This window comes from Columba livia, chromosome 2 (genome assembly GCF_036013475.1).
Source record: "Columba livia isolate bColLiv1 breed racing homer chromosome 2, bColLiv1.pat.W.v2, whole genome shotgun sequence".
NCBI classification, from domain to species: domain Eukaryota; kingdom Metazoa; phylum Chordata; class Aves; order Columbiformes; family Columbidae; genus Columba; species Columba livia.
In genome coordinates this window covers 35161023-35185285 of record NC_088603.1, presented here as the reverse complement: position 1 = coordinate 35185285, position 24263 = coordinate 35161023, and the positions used below count along the sequence as shown (strand labels likewise).

Sequence of the window (24263 nt, the reverse complement as noted above, 5' to 3'; positions counted from 1 at the left end):
ATTTAAAGTATTTAAAAGCTAGAATAAGATCATGGATGTAGGTGTTTAGTTGATATGAATAACAGTTGCAAATAACATGTTCAGTGTAGCTGTAGTTATGCTAATGAGAAATAGAAAATTGGAAAACATTGGTATAAAGGTTCAGAAAGGAAAAAAAAAAATGATTTGGGCTTTTCAGGGGCGTAGTTCATAAACAGAACTTTGTCACAAAGAGACCAGCACAAGTATTTGTTGCTTTTTATAGCACAGTTTTTATCATCCCTATATGTATTTACTTGGTATTAAAAATATCGAGATAATTTGTGTGACTAATACCCAATGACCTTGTTTGGAGTAAGATAATTCTGTGGTGGGTAATAAAAGGAGGATTCTGTGGGGAGGCAGGATCTTCTGCCCTTGCACTGGTGCTGTCACCCTCCCAGCTGCTCTCTGTGGGTGCTCATTAGCAGATGCTTTCTCTTAGCACTTCAGGTAAGCTGTGTAAGTTTTTTCCTCCCGAACAGTTTAATTACCTCTGAATGTTCCTTAAAGGAACTTTTCAGCTGTAGATTGGAATATTTTATTTTCTCACACTTTTGTCTTTTCTTTGTTATCTGCATGATCATGACCTCATGCATTGTTGTTGTAACGTTTAACCTTGCATATTGTGTTTGCAGTGCATCCTTGTTTGCTTATTTGCTGTTGCTTATTTAAAATTTTAACTAAAATCCTTTTGTCTGTTAAGTGGTTTGAACCGTCGTGATTCCCAGCTCAGAGTGGAGAAGGTCGAGTGAAAACTCTTGCTGTTCCTGCATGAATACCAATACTATTAAGACCTTCTTAAAGTAACAGTGTAAATATTTATACTTCCTAACTGTAGTTGTTGAAAAACAAATGTATTCTTTCAGAGTTCAATTGATTCCCTGAGATGTTTGCAAAAGCAACAAAGAATTTTGTGAGAGAAACTAATGACGGAGGCGACTTGATCCCTGTCTCGCACCTGAACGCCTCAGACAAGCTGCAGCTTCTGAGTTTAGTTACGAAGAGGAGGAAATTCTGGTGCTGGCAGAAGCCCAAGTATCATTTCTTGACAGTCACCCTGAGTGATGTGCTTACTGAAGACAAACCGATAAAACCAGGTAAAGCCATGCTTGGGCAGCACTATTAGTGCAGATAAAAAGAATGCAAAGCCTTATTTCTTTATTATTTTTTTCAATCATGTTACTGGAGACCTTCTTTCAGGGGAATGATCTGAATTATTCCCCATTTGTGGAAATGAGATGGGTGGATCTTTTCTCACTTGACTATTCATTTAACTAAAACCAGTAATAATGAATGTTTGTTAAAAAAATGTTTTGCTTAGATAGACTAAGTAGTAGTTTAAGTAAATTGAGTGCTGAAGGCCGACAAGCTGTACAGACTTCTTGTTTAATAAGAGTGCTGTTTGCAGGCATGGGAGCTCCCCTAGAACATTTTTGGGTGATTCCAATATGGGATAGTAGTGTGAAACTATGCTGTGCTCAAGGTCAAAAAGCTCTGGATAAACAGTGTCTTGTTGGTGATAGCAGCCCAGGGAATGCTGGCACAGGCAAGGCCAAGCAAGTTTTACCGCTGTTTCCTTTCTTCTTGCACACACTGTTGGAAATTATTGACCCTTTTATGTCTTCCTTCATCCAGCTGCAGCAGTCCTAACCAGATTTTAGGATTAATGAACTGGAATCTCATATTTCAGGGAATGTCACAATTCCATACAGGAAGGTAAAATTTAGATGTTGATTGTAGCTGACTTGGAAGACTAGCTGATTCTGAGCCATTCTTTGGTTTGTAGGTGTATAAGATTCAGAGTTGCTTTAAGCCAATTAGATGCTTCCACAGGTTTTCAGTGAGCTTTGAGACAGGCATGTAATGAAATATGTTAAGATAATGGCAGAATATCAAATATCACACCTGTTGTACAAGCAGGTCTGCTTTGTAGTTTTTCCTTGTAGCTGAAATAAGTTTGTCATTATAAATCTTCCATAGCACTTGAGTTCAGCATTTCAGTCACCTTATGTTTTCCTAAAATGGCAAAATATAAAAGATAGCAGAGCAAAGATGATGAAAATGTGGAGGAAGCAGAAGTAAGAGTTGCAGAGCTGTAAATTTCATTATTTACCTGCTCAGTACTGTTCTTTGCCTTCATTGACTTGTCATATTTGCTGTAAGTTTCTGGTTTTTAATTACTTCAAGACCATTTCAGCACTTCCCTTCACAGGTTGAAATTACTTTTATTGCTTTCCTAGTAATTGTGGAGTCTGACTTTGCAAAATATATGGGGAAGTTTGAAGATTCTATTCAAGGAAGTATTGGAGCTTCATTTGGGAAGATCAGCCTGGGAGCTGGAGGGAAGGGCTATGTGGAAAACCAGTCCTCATTTGGAAACCTGAGGAAGCAGGAGATTGACTTGCAGCAGCTTATGAAAGACGTCAAGGACAGGTATGCTTTTAATGTGGGTGTTGTAATGGTCAGGAGAGATTACTGAGATGAAAGGACTTTGGCCAGCTGTTATAAAGTTCTCATTTTCAAGTGATGAGTTAAAAATACCAAAATAAAAATTTGCCAGATTTCGAAAGCTTGGGAGTCAAACCTTTCCCTTTCATTTTAAAAACCTCTCTCTGCAATTTCATCTTACACATTTGCATGAATTACAACATGGAACAAGAGCCAAATCCTTCCTTCTTTGGTGGACTGTAGTGAGGTGACAATCTGGAAGAAAAATGGGTTGTTTTCTCTCTGTTACTGGGGCAAATGCTATGGAAACTAAATTCAGAACTACCCGTATTCTTGTAAGCAGGCTTTATAATTTTGTGTGTGTGTGTGTGTGTGTGTGTGTGTCAGCGACCATACTAGAAAATCAGATTGTTTGAAGTTGAAGAAGTGGCAAAGGTGAGCAAGAGTGGTCAATGCATGTTCTAGTAGCTGAGCAAAATGTAGTTTATAGATCTACTGTTCACTGTTATTCACTATAATAGCTGAGGGGCAAACCCCAGATTTTCCAAACTGTAATCTTAATTTTACAAGGTATGCAATGCTTACTGTCCTGCTGTAAAATGGGATTGATTTAATGTTGCAGTAAGACACTCATGGACCAAAGCCTACTAGGCAACCAGCTGACAAATCGGGGCTACTCTGTATTGCAAGTCCTGACTCATGGGAGAGGAGAGTGTTGTGTTTGTGACAGCATTTCACCCTGGGTCTGTAGGAGGTGGTGGTGTACATTTTAGTAGCCTTTTCTGATTTTCTGAAGATAAAGATGATACATTTTTGTTATCAGGGTGAAAGTTGTTGGAAGCAGTGTAAATTTTCTTTAGATAATACTGATGTTGTAGAAATAATCAATTATCCATTTTCACAGGAATAAGTGCCTGCTGTTCTTTCTATTGTGAGTGTTCACAAGTCAACAAACTTGTTCTAATAAGGCATTTCGCCATCTTTGTACTAAATGCCTTGTTGAAACCAGAAAATACTGGGGTAAATGTATGTACCAGGCCTTTAAAATTAATATTCATCTAGTATCAGAAAAATAGTGTCAGTCAAGATTTAGAATCTGGTTCTAACACTAGACAGAGCCTTATAGAAAAACAAACTAGAATGACTTGTATTTAGATCAGTAAGCTCTTGTGTAGTTTTCTGCAGTAAGTTACCTACTCTGTTCAAACAAATAATACTCCCATAGCATATCAGATTTACTTCAGAACATCTTGGGGTTATAGTCCTGAATGTAACTACATACTTTAAGTATATTATTTTATTTTGAGTGTGGAAAATCAGTAGGTCTACACCAATATTAACCTCATTTACGGTTATGTTCATGTCTGTGCAAGCTTCTTTTATACAAGCAACTAGTTCTTAGTTCACAGAAAAGCTTCTCATAGCTTTTTAAGGCTCATGATGCAAAAAGTATAATTGGTGTCCAGTCAGTCTGGCTTTTGCCAGGTCACTGAAAATGATAAGGACAGCAGAATTTTTATTTTGGAAAAATTAAAGCATCATGCTGAGGCTTAATGGCAATTGTGGCAATACCTTACAAATGAAATTCCAGTTACTCATTCATAAATATTATGTGATTTATGATGGATTATGTCCAAGCTTCTAGCTTCCATTTAATTTGTGGAGCATTGTGTGGAATTCAGGAATTCAGCATTCAAGAGTGCTGGTGCCTGGAAGCCAGTGATTTTTGGATGCAAAGCATTATAGTACTATGAAGATGTTTGCCTCTCAGTCCTGAGATGAGAGTCAGACAAGTGTTCTCAATTTCATCTCATGACATACGTTGCTTGTGCTTGTTAGATCAGTTGCTGTTTTTTTTGTATTATTTCTATAAATGTGGCTTAAATAGGTTACTTTTTAAAACATTGTTCTTGTATTAGGCTGTTTAAGTCAGATAAATAACAGAAAATTCTGAAAAAAAAAGAAAAGTCAGAGCTGATACGGCATCTAAATTAAGTCCTCAAGGTTCAGCAAGCTGGAAGTGCTGAGTGGCAGCAAATCGGTTTCCTGTCATTTCTCATGTGAACCTTCTGAAGGCAAATCTGACTGATCTTTATTTAGATGCCAGATGCCACATGGGCTTTCCTTTTCTGAACAGAGATGACAGCTGAAGGATGTGGGATGGGGTCCTTCCTGGTTTGCAGAAGCAGTGACACTTTAAATGCAGAACACACTCATGTGCAATATAAAATTAAAGTTAAATGGTACTTTTAGGTATATAAACACAGCATATTTTATTTTACCTTATTCTTGCTTCCGTAGTGTATTGTGCTTGCTAATTGACAGTACTGTAATGTACTGGTTTTTGGTCAGTTTTTGGTATGTTTGGTTGTTTTTTTGGTATGCCTTTAATGCACTGAGACTGCTATGGATTTTAAGAGTATTTTCCATCTTCTATTTTAAGGCTTTCAATACTGTCTGTCATGAGATCCTCATAGAGAAGCAGATGAAGTATGGGCTGGATGAACAGACAGTGAGTTGGACTGAAAACTGGCTGAATGGCTGGGCCCAAAGTGTGTTGATCAGTGGTACAAAGTCTAGTTGGAGGCCAGTAACTAATGGTGTACCCCGGGGACAGTACTGGGTCCAGTCATGTTTAACATCTTCATTAGTCGGCTGGGTGATGGGCTTGATGAGTGTACTCTCAGCAAGTTTGCTGATGACACAAAATTGGGAAAAGTGAGTGATTCACCATACAACTGTCCAGTTCTGGGCTCCCCAGTACAAGGGAGAGATGGAGCTATTGGAGGAAGTACAGTGAAGGGACACAAAGATGATGAAGGGAATCCTCATTTCCATGTTTGAGGAAAGACTGAGGGAGCTGGGACTGTTCAGCCTGGAGAAGAGAAAGCTCATGGTGGGCTGGATCTTGTTAATGTATATAAGTACCTGAAGGACAGATGCAAAGAGTATGGAGCTGGACTCTTTTCAGTGGTGCCCAGTGACAGAACAGGAGGCAGTGGGCACAAACTGAAACATGAGTCTCCATCTGAACATCAGGAAACACTTTTTGACTATGAGGGTGACTGAGGATGGGCACAGGTTGCCCAGAGAGGTTGTGGAACCTCCTTCTGTGGAGACATGAACCTCAGGAGCCTGCTCTAGGTGGCCCTGCTTGAGCAGGTAGGTTGGACAAGATGATCTTCCAACATAACCATTCTGTATTCTCCCCTCCAGTGAAAAAGATGAGGAGGTTATAATCACTGTAGTTCTCAAGGATTAACACATTCACTTGGGTTTTTTGTGTTTTGCTTTGTTTTGTTCTTTACCATCTCAATAAACTCTGTTAGATAATTGAAGTTCTGAGAAGACAATGACAGCAGAGAGGAGGAAACAGGGCCAAATGGCAGCAGTCAGTTCACATCAGCAGAAAAGTTTGCCTATCCTACTTCCATCATTTTGTGTGAATGATTCCTACCTCTATGATTAGCATATTAGAAAAACAGAGCAAGTGTTATTAGTGGTATACTCTGACATGATTGAAAGGTATTTTTACATTATTGAATATTGCACTTTAATATGCACTTTAATTGATTCAATTATTGTCCTCACTGAGACAGAAAAGATGCCTAATCCTAATCTGAGTACAGTGGAAATTCAGCCCATTTTGTTATTTGTTCTTTGAAACTCCTTGAGCATTTATGCATATGATGAGAAAACCATTCATTTTTCTACCAAAGGTGCTACATGGGTAATATGAAGTCACACAGTGTTATGAGACAGGATTGAATAAAATCGTGTGCGTCTGTGATTTTAAAAAATAAGTATGCTGAATAGAAAATAGAGGAATTATCTGTCACTTGTACTCTCAAAAGTCTTTGGCACTCTTGGGGAAGATGTTCTATGAAGTAATAGTCAGGTTATTCTGTAGAGAAAATGGTGAAATGCTATCAATAAGCTGACTGTAGCAGATACTGTGTTCTGGTATTACTCTAAGAAGTAGGTCAGAGAGGTTGTATTTGAAATGGATTAACAAAAGAAATATTATGCATCTGTGCTTGGTGGAAAGTGGCAGAGTGACGTCTGGTGAATTTTCCTCCATGGCACTGATCTAGAGGGTGCTGATCTAGAGGTCACTGTTAGAGAAGGAACAAGCTGGGTGAAGGCTCTCACTGTGCAGCAAGCAGCATTTGTAGGGAAGACATCAGACTGTTGCATGTTATAAATAAGTGGAGAAGACTGAACAAGCTGAGGAATTCTGGCCAAGCAGTGAGAGATGTTTTCAAGTCAGTCATGTGGATGTCATGGAAGAAGCTGCATTTGGGTAAGGCTGTGATACATCCATGTGTCTGCAGCTGGGACAGGAGCTGTTGAGGTGGTCTTGCCCAGTGCAGGACTGAAAAGGTTTTTCACTTATGTGGGTAGTTTGGACTAGTGAAAATTTGTGCAGGTAGGCAAAAGTACTCACTTCAGTGTGAGTATGGACAGTTCTCACTGCAGTAGCCATTCTCTTTAGAATTCACAGTAAATTGGCAAGCACCTTCCATTGAGGATCTGTGGGGCACAAGACTGAGAAGACTAGATGGGATTTGATGGAAAAATGTTCCTAGCCCCCTCCTTTGTGGATAGTCTGGTCAGATTCTGCTCTTGAAGGAAAGACCCTCAGTCTCAGCTGTGGGTTTTAGAGCAGCCTCCTGCTCTCTCCTTTAACTGTGAGATCCCGCTCTGTTGCCAGGTGTTGTCTGTTTTCTCTTGCTTTCCATTACTTTCTGCTTTTCTCCTTTCTTTTCTGTTTCCATTCTGCAGCAAATTGCCTTTGTGTCTATTCTCCAGTGCTTTCCTCATAAAAGAAGAAAAAGGTTGAATAAAAGTGAGGGAAGCCTTTGTATTATAGGAGAGTGTGAGTGTTTAATCCAATTAAATGTGGAGAGAGTGAGACCAAAACTCAAAGAAATTATTTTCTGTTCATGTTTGACCCATAGAGCTTACAGCATAGTAAATCATTGACCTCAGGAAAGTTATTTAAGCAGAACAAACAATCAAACAAAACCCCATAATCCTTATCTTTTAAATGATCTTTATTTATACGGTCTCATACTCTGTGTTTTGATAACAGGACAGCTCTTCCTATCTTGTATAGTGTTACTTTTGAGTACTTCAGCTCAGCTTCTCAAGGTGGGAAGGGATACAGTGATGTAGTGCCGGTCACACAAGATCAGCAAGGGCTCCTGTACAATAGATGTTGAAAGAGAGGGTAAGAGTGGTTATAGAACAGAAATAAGAGCTCTGAAACGTGACCCGTAGAACAGAAAAATGCAATTTGTGTGCCTGCATGCATGTATTCTCAGGGATTTAACTCAAACATCTCTTGTTATTCAGGCACATACTTGATATTCGGGGTGTTATGCTAGCAAATTATTTCAGCTCCTGCAAAAATACGCTTACAGATTCAGTGGCCATTGCCCTGCAATACTTAAACCCTGCTCTGATTGTCAGACTTTAACCCTATTGCGTTTTTCTCCTGATGACTGTTTTCAGTGTTAATTTAGATAAGCATGGGTATGTGCTTACCTCATGTTGTCTCCTGTTTGAGTCACTGAGAAGAGCAGAATGTGTTGCCTTGTGCAGGCTGCGCCCCAGTGATAATTTGTGATGTGCCCTCACACAGCCCTGGAGTCGAAGGGGTTTTATGATGTTCAGTGCCAGAAGTCTACAAGAAAGCATTTAACTGTGCTGTCTTAAAAGAAAAAGGTATTTGTAGCTGTTGGTAGGGGTATGGGTGGTGTTCATGTTGCTGCGTGGCCTCTGGTGCTGCTGCAGCTCATCCAGTGCTGCTGCCTCAGGAATTTCTTCGCTGCGCCCAGTTGCAAGCTCAGCTGTGCCTTCTGATTCTTTGTTCTCCCGCTCTGCAGTGAGTTCTGCATCTGAACCTCAAAGCCAGGAGTCTGAGGGGGTCTGAACCAGTCCCACCTTGGGCAGAATACTGTAGAAGCAGATGGAAGAAACAGTCTCTTGAATTATTTTGATCGTTTGTATAGAGTTAAATCATATTCTGTGTGCTTCTTTTGTTAGCACTCGTTCAGAAACAGCAAATCTAGATTTAATCTGTATTTCTCTACCTTTGATTGTTTTGTTTCATTTGCTCTAACTTTTGGGGATATCTGGTGTTTTGTCATTCCAGTAAAGCAGACAAAAAATACATCACATGAAAGCAAATGATAAATTGCTCTTATGCTTCTTCATTGTACTTCTTGCCCTGTGGCTTCTTGGGTCAGAAGTTAAAATTGCGAGTTCTTAGTGCCTTGATTTGTATTTTCAAGATGCTTAGCACACCTCTTCAGAACCATAAATAATTATTGTGAAGTATGTGATAGGCTTGATGGTCTGTTATTGTGATAACTAATAGCTCTGCTTTGTCAGGCACTTCTAAGAGCAGCAGTGTTTGTGATTGCTTGACATTTCTTCAATTTTTGCTTAATCCAAAGATTCATTGCATTCCAAATATAAAGCATGGTTTTGCACCACAATAAAAAAGTTATATTAATAATCTCAGGAATGCTTGGGGCTGCTTTTCTAGTGGCTACTGCTTTGCTTCAGAGGAATTTTCTTTCCCTTGTTTAAACAATCAACTTTAAGGATTTCAGACAGTTCATTCCAACTGATTGAACTTTCATACGAGCATGTAACTCTCCAAAGATCAAAAATTGCTTCAGGATATTTTTAATTTAATAAAGAAGCAAGCTGACCAGACTTAAAGGGACTGCGTAAATCCAAAACACCAGAATCTAATAAATCTGAAACTTTTTAATTAGAAGTGGAGATATCCTGATTTAAATAAAGTGGAATCAGACATGTCTTTCTGTCATATTTTTGGGGAATTGCCATTTAGCCCTATGAATAGCCATTTACAGTGAAAAGGAGGAGAAAAGACTGAGCAAGTTGAGCCAGGTCTAGCAATCTTTTAATCTTCCAGCTGTCATGCTGGAGTTATCTGTTCATAGAAAATACAACTTCTCATCTGCGGACCTCCAATGGGTATTTTACAAAAGCGTAATATAATTGAGTGTAATATAATTGGAGTAGGGATGACTTGTGAAGTTGGAGGCATGGGCTACAGACTTGAGGTCCTTCCCAGCGTTAATTTTTGTTTGACTGCAACAGCCCTGGTCATTAATTGTAACTTGGGACGTTATACTGATGAATAACACAGGAGTTTATAGTGGGTGTTTTTTTCATTAATCTTCTGCAATCTCGAAATTCATTAAATCTTTTCTATGTTTTCTTCCCTAGCCCTTTGAAGTGCTGGGTCAGTGCTGATCCCACTCAGCCAGGCCAGGGTTGAGGTGGACACTGCAACAGATCCACAGCAAGCTGTGAGAGCTGTCACTGAGATGTCATGCTCTCACTGTGCTGTTCATCCGTCAAGGAGAAATTCTGGTGACTCAGAATGTGGCAGTGGTGTGTCAGGGCACTCCTTTGCACATGGGCCTTCAGAGGCCAAACCAGCATTCCTAACAGTGGTTGCCTCAACCTGTCCTAGTCCAGGGTGAGTCTGGAGCACTTGGGCATGAAGGAGCCCATGTCACCTCTCCTGTTGAGGAGCACCTGATGGCACACCTGCAGCAGGTGGAAGGACATACAAAGACAGGAGTCACAGGACTGCATGGTGACAAGGCGATAAATGAGTCTGAGTTTGGCCAGGTGGCTGGAAAGTGGTGACAATGAACTGGGAGAAGAAGTGGAGGTGAAGGCTGGGAGCCATGAACAGCTGGTGTCATCTAAGGGTAGAAGACAGTAGAGAAACCACATGAAGTAGGGCTGGAGAGCTGTCTGTGAGACAAAGCTGATCTGAATGAGAGGGAGGGGGAACAAATGGGACTTGATCCGGTCAAGTAAAAGAGAGAAAACCAAGGACTATTGTAAGGAAAAGTGAGGCTTGATTGCAAAGAGAGATAATAAGCAGACTGGAAGATTGCTTGCTATGTATTTCCTAACTTCCAGTAGCTTGACTGCAGTTTCAATCTTTCTAAGCAGAGCTTTGTGATGTATGGATTGCATTACATGCTTATTATGTATTATGAAATTATAGGTATTTTTATTGTGCGTGTGCATGCATAATGTAGTAGTGTGCTAGGCTGCAGGAACTTCATAACATGGACTGTGAGCACAGGTCTTTTTGTACTCTCTGATAACTTCTTTGGTTGAAATAATTATTTGACTAGAGACTGCAGGATGTGAGCTATTGACTTACTGCACTGTTTGTGCTGACGTGAGACCCAGAAGGGAATGGTTAACCAGCATCTCCTGCCATGGCCATGTTAGTGTCAGTGGGAGTTCATAGTAGCAAAAGATTTGGTCCAGTGTCCATGAACCTGGCTGGTTGTTTTCATTATACACTGGACCTTAAAGTTGTCTTTAGTTCTCCCTTGCTTTTTTTTTTTAGCTTAGCAGCCAGACAACCATGATTTTTTTTACAGAGTAAGGAATTAAGAATTCAATATGTGTGTTGGGACTTACTGTGGAATACAGATATTTACTGCTAGCAAGTAACAAAAGAGGACATAATAATTTTGAGGAGGCTGCTTATACAGCCATCATTGTTATTTTTACAATAAAAGCTTCTTCAAGCAATTAAGAAAATGTTTTTTTCTCAATTCTAATATTTATGTTGCTAATGACATCTTTTCTTTTTCAGAACAATAAATCTAAACAGTAGTTTACTGCAACAAGTAATAGAAAGAAAGCATGAAGTGCTGTGCATCTTGAGAGAAAAGATAATTACGACTCAGAAGTGTACAATATCTGAACATATCCAGACAGAAGAAAAAGTCAGCGGCATGTTGGGATTCAGTACAAAAATAGTAAAGGTAAAAGTTGTTACAGTCTACAAGGAATAGAACATTTTGCAGATTAACTGAGAAGAAATTTTGATTTCTCCAAATAGATTTCAGAGTATTTTTGCAAGAACTCACTGCACTGCTAATTGTAAATGTTTTTTCTGTTGCCTTACTAGCAAAAGATGCCATCTTATAGTGCGACCCTGGACGGTGGTTTCCATCAATACTGCCAAATTGTGATTCAATTTCTATGTAAATTCCCACCTACAGCATAATGTAAACCAAATGTAACACCTGAGTGAAACTTGAGGAGCAAAAAGCATTGCTGAAGCAAATTTGTTCAAAAAGCCAAGTAGTTGTTCATCAAAAATGTTTGCAGTGTCTACTGAGTTTTAATATTTATGGAGAAGCTATTTTTTTTTCAGTCATGGGAGCAAACATCAGCTGCATCATGAGGATATCTGAAAAATTGCCCGTGAATTGGAAAAAAAAGTACCAAAGTCAAAATACATGCTAATTCATTTTAAGTTTTGGGTTGTTTGGTTGGTTTTGTGGGTTTTTTTGTGTTTGGTTTTGTTTGGGGTTTTTTTGGTGTGTGTTTTGTTTATTTGTTTGTTTCTTTTGTGTGTATATGTTGGGGTTTTTCCTTGGTTGGTTGGTTTTTTGTTTTGCTGGTTTTGTTTGTTTCGGGTTTTGTGTGTGTGTTTTGTTTGTTTTAAGCTGCAGAGGAATCACTTCCATGTACAGGGTGTCTCCAGTAGGAGAAATCTGGGAGTTGCAGTTCAACAACCCTTTGTGCAAGTGCCACTCTCCTGGTACCAGTCTCCAGCTGGGCCGAAGGGGTGTCAGGGCAGGCTACAGAAGTGGGTGCCTGTTTCCTAGTGACACGGTGTTTCACGTGTGGCAAAAGCTGCACCTGGAGCTCAACTTTGTACTAGGACAGGGTAGCTAAGAGTTCGATGATAACTGCCCGTGGCGTTGTACTTCTACCTCGGTGTTCGTCTTGTTCCTTTCATAGATGTCAAATGTGCTTTAGTCACTATGGAGAATAAAGCATATTCTTTCTCTGTATTTTTTTTCCCCCATAATTAAGTCTGTGCTTAGGCTACACAATAGCTGAATCAGATGAACAACAAATAAATCTGTCCTCTAGGTTTCAGTGAGTGAAAATGGAAGTATGATGAAGGATTCTAGTGTGATCCTTGAAATTCCTCCAGCAACCACTATCGCCTATGGTGTAATTGAGCTGTTTATAAAGAATAGTGGCCAGTTTGGTAAGTATAAAGCTCGTTTTCTGTGGCATGTAGATTAGCTGTGGACAGAACTGTTTGTTGGGGAACAATTTTTGCATTTCTGTGTGTGTGAAGGTGGTGATGTTGTATGGTCTCCATTCCCTTGATGGTTATTTGTGCTGTGAAATGTTGCTTGTCTCTTTTAGTAATGCATTTTCACTTGTTTGAATAAATCATAAACTCAGACTAACTTAGGTCTCAGGGGACCACAGGAGGCCGTCTAGCTCAAGATGCAGCTCACGGCAGGGCCAACTTTTGAAGTTTGATCTAAGTTCAGTTTTATACCAGATTGGTCATATCCTTGTCTATTCTCATTTTTATTCTCTCCAGAGATGGAGATTTCATCACTCGTCAGGGCAACTTGTTCTTATATTTGACCACCATCACGGTGAACCTTCTTTTTTCTTAATATCTAATGAGAATTTTCCTTTCTCTAATTTTTCTCCTGCATTCTGTGCTATCATCATACAGAAGAGTCTGTCTCTGTCTTCATGCTTCCATTAGGTAGCTGTAGATAGTAATAAGGTTCTCCCTTAGCAATGCAAGGTGTTTTAAAAAGATGGACCCAATTTCAAAGGTATAGTGATTTCAAATTGGGTCCATCTTTTTGAAACACTCTCTGCTTTCTCCAGGCTGGGTGTACCCAGTCTCTCAGCCTCTTCTCAGACATGATGTTCTCTATCCCTCAGCCGTCTTGGTGGCTGTTTGCGAGATTGCTCCAGGATATGAATGTCTGTTTTGCGCCAGGGGAGTCCAAAACTGGACAGAACACTCTGAATGCAGTCTCCCAAATAGAAAAATCACTTTCATCAGTCTGCTAGCCACAGTCTTACCAGTACGGCCCAGAATGCAGCAAACTTCAATAGCTGCAAGGGCACGCTGCTGATCCCCTTCAATTTGTTGTCCAGATCTTTTTCCGCAATTTTCCTTCTAGGCTGTTGCCTTCACCTCTTGGCAGGGAGAGTGAACTGAATATAAATCAGTGGTCAACTCAGGAATGTTTAAACAACAGTCATTCTAAGAAAAGAATGATTCATAAAGTATGGCACTAGAATTTAAACTTTTCTGTCTGTTTTAACTTTAATATATAGATTGCTCTCAGAATGGTTGCATAAGTGTCCTTGTCATGTTTTCAGGTCATGCTTTACTCAAGTCAAATACTTTCAGGTGTCAGGTTAAAAAAATAAAGTTGAAATTAGCTGTGGGGGGAGTAGTAACGCTGCTCTGCAGAATCACCTGGGTTTTCTTTCCTGTTTATCCTCAGTTAAACTCCCTGAGCTAGGGGAGGTTTCAGGGGATCTTATGCAAGAAGGAAGGAAATCAGATGGACTGTGTGGGACTGGAATCAGATGGACTGATGTGGAGACAAGCAGGAGATAATTGAAGTGCAGTTGAGATTCGAATCCAGGATGCACTTTATTTGGATAAGAAATGCAGAAGTTACTCTCCATAATTCCCCTTCAACTGACTTCTGATATTAAGGAAGTCCATAGGTTCAGGAATGTAAGTGAATATCATCTAACCTGTAAAAAAAAGAAAAAAAAAAAAAGAGAGAGAGAGAGGAAAATGTGGAATTGCTCACAGAATGTCCTGAGTTGGAAGGGACCCACAAGGATCATCAAGTCCAAATCCTGTCCCTGCATATGACAACCCCACAGTTCACACCATGTGGCTGAGAGTGTTGTCCAGTCTCTTCTTGAACACTGTCAGGCTTGGGGCTGTGACACCTCCCTGGGGAGCCTGTTCCAGTGCTCCACCACCCTCTGAGTGAAGAACCTTTTCCTAATGTCCAACCTAAACCTCCCCAGCACATCTTCCTGCCATTCCCTCGGGTTCTGTCACTGGTCACCAAAGAGAAGAGATCAGCACCTGCCCCTCCTCCTCCCCTTGTGAGGAAGCTGTGGCTGCCATCAGGTCTCCTCTCAGTCTCCTCCAGGCTGAACAAACCAAATGACTTCAGCTGCTCCTCATATGGCTTCCTCTCCAAACCCTTCACTAACTTCATGGCCCGTCTCTGGACACTCTCCAGTAGCTTTATATCCTCTTTATCCTGTGGCGCCCAGAACTGCACACAGTGCAGTTACAGTACATAGACCGAACACAGAGATATACCAGGGGGCATTAACTTCATGGTCATGATAGAGCTGTAATTCAGAGTCATCAGGTGCAGTTAAGGCTGTCTGACTGCAAAGGATGTACAGGTGGTAGCTTGCTTAGGTGTTTTCTGGATGGGAATTCCTATGTCCTGCTAGCTGATAATGCATGCGTTTTGTTAATGATCTGTATTTCTCTTTTTCCACTTCTTTCCCTTTTTTTTTATTTTCTTTTTCATATTTAATGGTACATCTTTGAAGCTTCAAAACCAGCACAGCTTGTTTTGTGTTTTATCTCAAACAACCTATGTCTTGTTGCCTTTTTTTTAAAAACAAATTTTTGCTCTCTTCCCTTGCCTGACTGTCATTGAGAAAGTAAAGTGGAGGAACTAACAACAAAATTAGGGATTTGCCAGCAAGAATAAGTATGGTGGAGCCTAACCTTCAACTGCTTAATGTCTGAGCAGTGATCAAGGTCTTTTTATTGAAATGAAAATAGCCTTTGAAGTTAAATCCAGAGACTAATATTGTCCTTTCACATGAGTCTGAAAGTGACCAGTAGCAGGTGTAACATAATGGGATTCTCTTCACAGAATTACAGAATGAAGTACATGCAAGGTTTTTTGCTTGTTTCTTTTTCTTTGCCACTGATAGTGCTTGAGTTATTTATAAAGAAGAATGGTTATAAATCTTATCTAAAACATTCTGGCTAATGTGACTAGACATGCTTGGACATTTTTATAAATACATTTTAAAAAGAAGGGGAAAAAAAAAAAAAGGTCTAGTCCTTTTCTGATCCCTTTACAATAATGTTTTCCTGTAATCGTTCTGTTTGATTTCTACAGGTTAATTTTCCTCTACATGTAAAAGCTGTTCCTGTAAAAGGCTTTGCAGTTTTGTGTCTCCACACTGCAAGTCTTCTTGTTCTTGCTTTACAAAACAGGAGGTATAGTAGCACCTGACTTGATTTGCTTTGTTCTGTTCATTGCTGTGTATGTGTGACTTACTTCCTCTTAAATGTCTGTAAATTAAACAATGTGAATCTTTTCAGCTCCTCCATGCAGAGGAGTCTCTTTGCCTTTGATTGCTTTCATTGATCATCTCTGCTTTTCTTCCATTTTTGTTAATGTTTCTGAATAACTAACAAGATCTAACTGCACTATCAGAGTTTTGTCATTGATGGGTGTAATAAAATTCAGTAGCAAAAATATCACAGTATTATCTATATTCTTTCATTCAATTATTTTCCCTTCTCTTTTTTTTTAAAGAGTATGACAAAATTAGTGTTACAAAATTAATTAACAGTCCTATTAATACAAAATTTTCAGAGTTCTGTGTTTTTCTCTGAATCAAGTCTGATTATGAGATTTAACAGCAGAGTCTGTATCTCTTAAAACCTGTCACACGCTGCTGTGTATTGACTTTCCTTATTAGCATCATTCCGCTCTAGGAGCACAGGTAGTTTATTAGCAGAATCTTCCTCCTTCAGGGTTCATGTGAAAGCTGTGTTATTATCAATGGAAGGAACATGAGCGTCTTGGCCTTAAGGTGCCTGAGCTGCTGTGCGGAGTCTTGTTGCTTTGGGAAGTTCTTTAATTTGTGTTAATCGCTTTCGGCTCCCCTGCAGCTCGCTCTTCTCTGTGGAGGGTTATGGAGGCATAAAGGTTGCTCTTGTATTTCTTTATGGTGGAGAGTTCTTTGTCTGCTCTCCCTTTGAAAAAGCTTTTTGCTGATGGAGTGCTCTCTGTGCTTTCTCATCTACTTTGAATGTCCTTAATTTGGTAAGACAGACTCTTACAACTGCAGGAAGGTTATATTTAGGTTTTGTGCCTGGTACATGTGAGCACAGTGCTTGATTAATTACCTTTTCTTTTCCCTTTGCTGTGAGGTGTTACTTTAAAATTGAGATCAGATCCTCTTGCTAGGCTGCCTGCCTTCTCCTCAGACCTGCTGCAGGGTGCCAGGGGTACAGCTTCAAATCTTGCATTTGAGCCTGTAAAAGGTCATCAAAATAATACACAGGGCTTTGATTATATTCTACGTCTTTGGGGCACAATATTGGACACATGAGCACAGAACCTGATATTCCAGGTTTCTCAGCGTAACTTCTACAATGGGTCCCTGTGTAGCTTCCAGGAGTCCCTTGGCTTCATTGAGTGGGGGGATTTGGTTGTCAAGAAAGCTGCGGTCCTGGTTTGGGGGATGGTCAGTGCTTGCCATGAAGATGAGGCAAAGCAGAAAGGGTAATCCAGCCAGGGTGTGGTATTTTCTCCACAAAGTTATTGCAGCAAGACAGTATATTGCAGGGTGATTCTGTTAGTGAATGTGGCTGGGTGAAGTCCTTCAGAGACCTGGAAATGCCCTCTGCTCTCTACTCATCTGGAGATCTTGAGGATGAATGTGTGGCTTGGCTTAGAAAGAAGAGGGAGTCTATCAGTGCCATGACCAGAAGCAACTCTGTGATGGACTCTGAGTCTGGATGAATCTCAGAAAGTGCTTTGCTGTGTCTCCATCGTGAGTGGATCCTGTAGCTGCTGCTACAGCACATCTCTTAATTGCTAGAAAATGTGAGGGATTCTTACCCGCATCTCATGCATGCAACATTCAGATATATGGTGTTCGTGGGAAGTTTTCATGTTATTTGCTGTCTAGATTACTTTAATTCACAGGAGCTGGTGTCACATTTTGTAGTTTGCAGCTGTGCCCCAGGACCTTTATCTGCACACACTGTACCAAACATCAGGGCTGCAGTAATGCTCAATAATTCATATACGTATCAACCTTTGGCATTCCTCCCATCTGGAAGAGATGAGACATGGAGAAATCACATGCAAAACCACTAGGGAATATAAGCTAGCATCTCTTTTGGTAATTGCTTATGTATTTTATTAATGATTTTTTTAAAATTGATTTTCTAATTGCAGAATTCTGTCTGCTAGATGAACAGCAAGGAGGTTTTGAAAAAGAAAGCACAGAAGGCTCGACATATCACCATTCAGCACTGTTCAGAGATGGTTCATTTCTCTATCAGCCAGATGCTGTTGATAATGAGATGTACTCGGGGGCTAAAAACCTCATTCCCAGTGATGCTTCTTTAAGTGTATTGAAACAAGGTATTACCAGCAATGCTTTACATGATTACCTTACAGGGAGTTAGGCAGCATGATAGGAGGAAATAATCTGGTACAACAGTACATAAAAAATCATGTTAGTTCACTTTAATAGCCCATATCAGGGTGTCTTGGTGGAATGCACTGAAAGAATAGAAGAATTTACTTCTGCAGTGAGTATATGCAGTAGAACATTCTGAATCCCTTTGTCATAAATATGATTTTACAAAACTGGGTTTCTGCACCAGTTTTGTTACATTCCAGATAAGCTCTAAGATCAGTGATGATTTATGCTTTCATTCAGAGACACTGAGAATATTTTTTAATGATTTGGAAAATGCTCAGTAAAGCTGTTCAGTCTAGGCTTATTTTCAGTCTCAAAAATTACAAAGGCATCTCTCTTGCCTTCAATTAGTCTCATTATTTTCTGAGAAGCTTTATAGACATCTTTGGTATCAACTGCAGCTGCTGAAATTTAAATGTGATTTAAATGGAAGTTTACAAGTTGGTATAATATGCCAGGCACAAGTTATTTATTGTAGGGATGCAGAAGGAAGGGGCAGGATTGTCACCAGGGGAGTGAAAAAGGGGAAAACAAATCGAAGCCTCAGAAGACACTTCACTTTTCCTCAGTTGTTGGTGAAGTTCTGACAGCTTGTTCTAACGATGAACATTGCTTGTGTTGTCTCTAAACTTCGCCCTTTGTTCGTGGCTCTTCAATAGACTGTGACCAAAATAGGTATTTATTGTCCTGAAATAAATTCTGTCATTCTCCAATGTAGACTTGTAAGAAAGAAATGACTGTGTCCCCTTGTGTGTATAAAAGACACTTGCTTGTGAAAGAATGGTATGCCACTGCTTGGGTTTTTTTGTTTCAGCTTGACGTATCCGTGTGCTTTTCTTGCCTAAAAGGCTCTGAGGTTTCTTTTAATTAATTAACCCAAACTGTTGAAAAAACTAAAACAATTGTTTCTGCTGAAGCAATTTACAGTAGGTTTCCTCTTGAGTTATTTGTGTGGACAGTCATACAATTGTGTCAGGTACAAAAAATGCCTGTGGCTGAGCTTTTTCTCTTTCTATTTTTTTTCCCATGAAATAGTTTTTAGATATAAAAGGCATCTTCAAAGAGAGCGTGTTTCTTGACAAGAGTGACATGAAGGGCAATTCCTTTTAAAAAGGTTAAGAACACTTGCATGCCCATATATTTGGAATGTGGAAAACCACATTCCAACCTTCCAGTTGGCATTATTGACTTGAAAATTTATTTTCTTTTAGCGAAGTGGTAATCTGATGTCTTAGAACGTTTTGGCTTTGGGTCATAATTGAATTGTGGAGAAGGAAGTGCAGTTATGTGTATCGTAATGGACTCAGTATTTCAATCAAAAAGAGATTTTTGTCCTCATTGTTGTAATACATCTTTTTAGGCCAGGGGTGCCAGGGTGTAATTCTTGGCACCTGGTGACATATGAAGGCAATAACAATTTAACATTGCAACAGGAACTTTTAATTCCTTGTGTGAACTCATACCATTGGCTTTGTAACTCGTATTAACCAACAGATCAAGAAGTGAGGTTATGAGCAGAACTCTTATTCTGCCTTATAAAATAACACTCTCTGGAGGTGAACTTTGAAGCGAGAAACCTAATATATGGTTAGTTCAGTTAAGGTTAAAATACTGACTTCTAAAATATTCAAAATACTGAACAGCAAATGTTGATCCTTGGTAGCTGTTCTTTTTTAGAATTTTCATTGATGCTTCATTGGCTCATTAGGGAAATATAATTAGATGTCTTCCAGTCTTGCATTACAACCTGTGCTAATGGAAATCTGGATGTCAAGATGTGATAAATGAGCTTGTGAAACACATAGCAAAAATGTTAACTGTTTTTACTGCCATTTGTGCAGAAATACTTAAGTTCTGCTTTTTACTGCTTTCTCGGGAAAGATCTGTCACAGTTGAAGACTCAGTTCCAGCCCTTTGTGAAGCTGCCGGAAGACAAGCAAAAAGCTTTATATAAAACCCTTTGTGAACTCCTGCTCCATGAAGAAATGGTAACTGCCCTGGAGGACACGGTAAGATGAAGAAACTTTGCTTGCTTCCTAAAAGTAATTTCAGAATAGAGCAAGCATTCTCTTTTGCTCAAACTTTTCTCTTTTCGGGAAGTTTTACTTATTCTTTTCCTTGCAGTTAGATGATATCTGCACAGGAGACAAGCCAGATCTGAAGGAGTTAAAGCCACCACAACAGCAAGACCTCCTTGGCTTCTTGCAGCTCTTAGGGTGCAGTTTACAGAGTGAGCTGCTGTTAGAGAAATATCAGCCTCAGGATGAAGAACTCTTCTCAGCTGCTCACCTCCTCATCAGCGCGATCTCCGGTATGTTGTGAATGAAAAGAAGAGCTCTTTTTTCCATTTTCCTTTCAGAAGCTCCCTCTGTGTCACAGCGTTTATGGCTCTTTTTGAGCAGTTGGTGAGCTGAGTGAACGTGATTTGTTCTGTTCCTTTTTATGGGTTTCGTATATCATACTTAGCATTCCTGGCTGTGAATTAAATTCAGCCCTCAATCACTCACAGATTTTGCTTGTAAAATACATATTTCCCCAAGATTGCTCAGCTCTGCTTTCTGCGAAGTGTGGGCATTTCCAGTTTGGCAAGCTAATTTCTGTTCTTATTGGATACCAGAGTCCTTCCCAACGAAATGCTGAGAATTGCAAATTAGGTGTTTTTTTTCAGTGTAACAGCATTTATTGTTGAGGTGCAAACTATATTTAGCAGAAATGAATCTAACATAGAGACGCTGCAATTAGAGGGTTGTTTTGCAGCTGCTCAAAAAGGAGATTAAACATAAATGTCAAACAAATGCCATGCTCGCAATCTAGTTGGCACCACAGTGTTAATTAAAAGCTACCTGTGAAGTCCGAGACAGATTCCTTCCTGGCTTTTTCTCCTCTCTCTCACATATAAAGAATCTCCTGACATTAAGATAACGCAGGGAAGTCCGGTTGTGCTGTCAGCTGGATGTGGCGCTGTGCAGCAAAATGTCAGTGTGCATCCGTACACGCACAGCACCCGGGCAGGAAAGCTTAACTCGTTTGCGGAGACAGAAGAGGAACAGAAAACAGAAACCTGCTGATGTGGTAACGCTTGTCAGATGCTATTAGCAGCGGGGCACAGTTAATTGACTGTGTTGCATTATCACCTGACTTTGGACATAATGTCTGCTGCTAACTTCCAGGCGGCAGTGTTGTTGGATCAAGAATCAAAAGCTGGTTTATGCCTTTTGCTTCTATTAGGAATACGGCCTTGCAGGTACAGAGTTGAAGGGCACCACAGGGATTGTTTAGTCCGTGTCGCTGCCCCAAGGTAGGCTCAGGCTCTGTCTTTCCTCTCAGATTGTGTTTTTGCTGAAGTCAGCATCACATAGATTTTTGAGAGTGGAGGTTCTTGTTTTATTTAAGGCCTAAATCATTCATCCAGCCTGCAGACTTGGAGTAGAACACTGGGAAGACACTTAGGGAGGAGACAAGAACAATGGGGAAGAAATCCTCTTTCTTGCAAGCTGCCTTCTCTCGAGGGCAGGGACAGTCAGTGTGGGGCTCGTACCCATCCCCCGTCCCATTTTATTCTGTGCTCTGGGAAGCAGGCGGGGAAGGGCTGGGTCAGCCACTCCAAACATCCAGCAGAGCCCTTGTGGCAACTCTGCTCCTCCTTGAATTGCTTTGATCTCCAGTGTCCATGTCACGAGGTGCTGTACCTGCGGTTGGGCCTCAGAAATGCAGCTCCTCTGTCTTTGCTTAGCAGGAGAACCTCGTAACAGAGCTCACTGTTAAGAGAGTCCCCTCTCCAGCAGCCAGCCTCATGCAGTGTTACTAGAAACAAGCTCTCCCTTGTAACATTTCCTCCCCAGAGCTGCCTGATTACACGCTGGTCCTGCTGCGTGCCTGCTGTGATCTTCAGGTTGTTCCAGCATTGTGTTCTTTGGTGAGTAATCGAAACGTGACTGTGTCCGTGTGGGCCCCAGCAGCAGTAATGACTGTGCTCTCGGCCGCCTTGTGTGGCTCACCCAATAAAGAAGATGTCAAGCTCCAGTGCGAATTTCAGCCCTAGGCAAGGTTAGAGGCTGCTGGTGACAAGCCATGCAGGTAATTTACTGCAGGTGGACACCTGCCTTGTAAAATGTTTCTGTATTTAGGAGGTTCCGTGAGCTGTGAGCAAAGGAAAATTTGTAATTTAAGCTTGAATTTTAATTTAGTAATAGTCTCAGTAGCCAATTTTAAAGTCTCAGTGTCAGTAATCACCAGCCCTTGGGAAACAAATTTCAGTTGGATAGCAGCAGCGCTTGTGCCTTGGCAAGTTCTGAAGTTCCAAAATGCTGAGGCCATTCATTAAACCTGCTGAAGGAATGGGGCAGGCTGCCATTCTCCATGAAATTCTGACAAAAATAATAGTAAAAACCTCTTAAATATTTGGGGGCAAGGGGAATGCTACTGTTTTCTGAGCATGAGTGATAGTTCAGTGTGATCTGCAGTGAGAGAAGTTGAACTGGGGGAAAGGACACGGTAGGACAGAGATTTCTCTTTAGAGGGTGCCATGGACCTTTGGTTCTGGATGAGTACCTTGTACTTACCCGATAGTAAAGGAATCTCCCCCTTTTGCGGCTGCCTTGTAGGTGCTCTGGTGGTTTTGTAAGGATGAACTGAGCTGTGCAATGGCAGGAACAGCACTGCTTGGAAAACCTTTTTAATGTCTCTGTCTTTTGCTCTCTCTCATGAATACAGCCTAACATCGCTTCAGCCGACGGCATTGTGGCGCTGAGCAGTCCTTTGATGGCTTCCCTTGCCGACAGAGGGAGATTTGACGTTGTGCAAAGGCTGTTTGCTTCATCGAACATCAATTTGGAAATGACAGAGTCTTCTGTAAAAGCCGTAACTATGAAAGAACCTAGATTCTCCCCGCTTGTTCTTTACGTTGCATTGTACGGATTTTACGCTTTAGGTGGGAATGTATAGGAGCTTTGCTGAGCGTCCAGTTACTGCTGTAGCCTGTTCTTTCTTCTGTAGCTCTGCGGTGTAGTGTCGGTGTGTTTGAACTAGCAGGAGAGCCACTCAGTTGATGCTCATCACTGTTCCCCCAGGGGGTGTGGGGTCAGGGTGGGCACTGCGCTGCCCTCCCCTGAACTGCTGCTCTGCGGTTCCGCTGAGGTGTATGTCTGCAGTGGAACATGCGTAAACAAGGGGTGAAGGGGAGGAAGTTAAAAAAGACAAGGCTGGAACAGAAATCATGTAGCTCTTCTGGTAGTTGTCAGATCTGCGTGGCGGTAGAAGCCTGATTGCTTGCATTAATATGCGTGGGAGAAGATGGCAAAGTACAAACTGCTTTTTGTAAGCAAGTAAACAAGCTGTGGAAATCTGGGGTTCTGCAACGCAGGAAATGTTTTGCGTATTTAAGGCTTGATGTGCAGAATGCATTCGCTCAGAGGCACGTGGAATGGAGGGCTCTCAAAGAGGTACTTGATTATGTTTTTATTTATTAAGTGTAGTTTGGCTTTATGGACATGAACTGCATGCTGCAGGAAACAAAAAAATAGCCTTTTTCAAAAACTAAGACTACCTTAGGGATTTAGGCCTCTGTACAGCATTTCTGTTTTCTACTAAGTTTTTACTCACCTTAGCAAGTTTTAGCTGTTTAAGTTGCATTTTTAACTTTGAGGTATGATGATGCCTTTTGGTGTGTGCACGTGAAATGTCCCTGCTGCTCTCCACAAAATTTTTTGTTTTACTCACATGATGTTTTGAGTGCAGATGTTTTACTTGTGTCCTTGACTAACGGTCAAGTGTCAGTGGAGCACTTTGCACTTTAAACTGCTTTGCCTTTTTTTGTCATTATTTTTTGTAATGATGCGGGTGGGACAGAAATGCAGTGGAGGTCACTGCCAGTGTGGGCTTGGGAAGATGCTGTTCCAGGTCAGTGGAATATCAGTGCTTCCAGATCAGATGGTGAGATGACTGACAGACAAAAAGCGGGCACCTGTGTGTGGAGGTGATCAGTCACCAGGCCCTGCAGCTTGGCTGGTGGGTAGGAGTCCAGGGTTTGATTTTTCTGCTCTCTTGCCATGTGGTCTTGAGCAGATTTCCCAAGGGGTCTTTAAAAACTCAGGTCAGTTAAGCTTTCCCTGAGAAGCAGACTGTGCAGAAGAGCACCGTGGTGCCTTGGTGTACCCTGAGAGCGCAGGGAAGCCTTGCGTGCTGAGCTGCTGGCCTTTCTGTCTCTCATCTGTAAAACGAAGCTGCTGGTGTTGCCTGAGCCTTGCGCTGGTGTAAATGGAAATGGCCTCTAGGGGGATGGAAGCGTGTTACTCTGCTGCTGGGAGTGATGCGAGTTTGTAAATGGGAAAGTCTTCCTTTGCCAGTCACTACTCAAATGTTGCCTCTGTAACTAACTATTTTATCAAAACTTTCTATTAAACTTTGTCAAAACAATGGAA

General features: G+C 40.8%; 1 protein-coding gene across 7 annotated transcripts in view; it reads left to right on the top strand.

Annotated features, from left to right (window-relative positions):
• Nucleotides 1-24263, top strand: part of GSDME (gasdermin E) — a 26560-nt gene extending 2297 nt beyond the window's left edge. For 6 of the 7 annotated variants that reach the window (XM_065051341.1, XM_065051342.1, XM_065051343.1 and 3 more), the window contains 9 exons: nucleotides 888-1118; nucleotides 2262-2454; nucleotides 11144-11315; nucleotides 12439-12559; nucleotides 17595-17783; nucleotides 19726-19853; nucleotides 19969-20155; nucleotides 21687-21760; nucleotides 22558-24263. In XM_065051341.1, coding sequence (XP_064907413.1) covers nucleotides 908-1118; nucleotides 2262-2454; nucleotides 11144-11315; nucleotides 12439-12559; nucleotides 17595-17783; nucleotides 19726-19853; nucleotides 19969-20155; nucleotides 21687-21760; nucleotides 22558-22788 — 1506 coding nt within the window. In that variant the 5' untranslated portion in view covers nucleotides 888-907 and the 3' untranslated portion in view covers nucleotides 22789-24263. Of the gene's footprint in view, nucleotides 1-326; nucleotides 472-887; nucleotides 1119-2261; nucleotides 2455-11143; nucleotides 11316-12438; nucleotides 12560-17594; nucleotides 17784-19725; nucleotides 19854-19968; nucleotides 20156-21686; nucleotides 21761-22557 lie in introns of those variants that run through there. The other variant, XM_065051347.1, reaches the window with a different exon arrangement.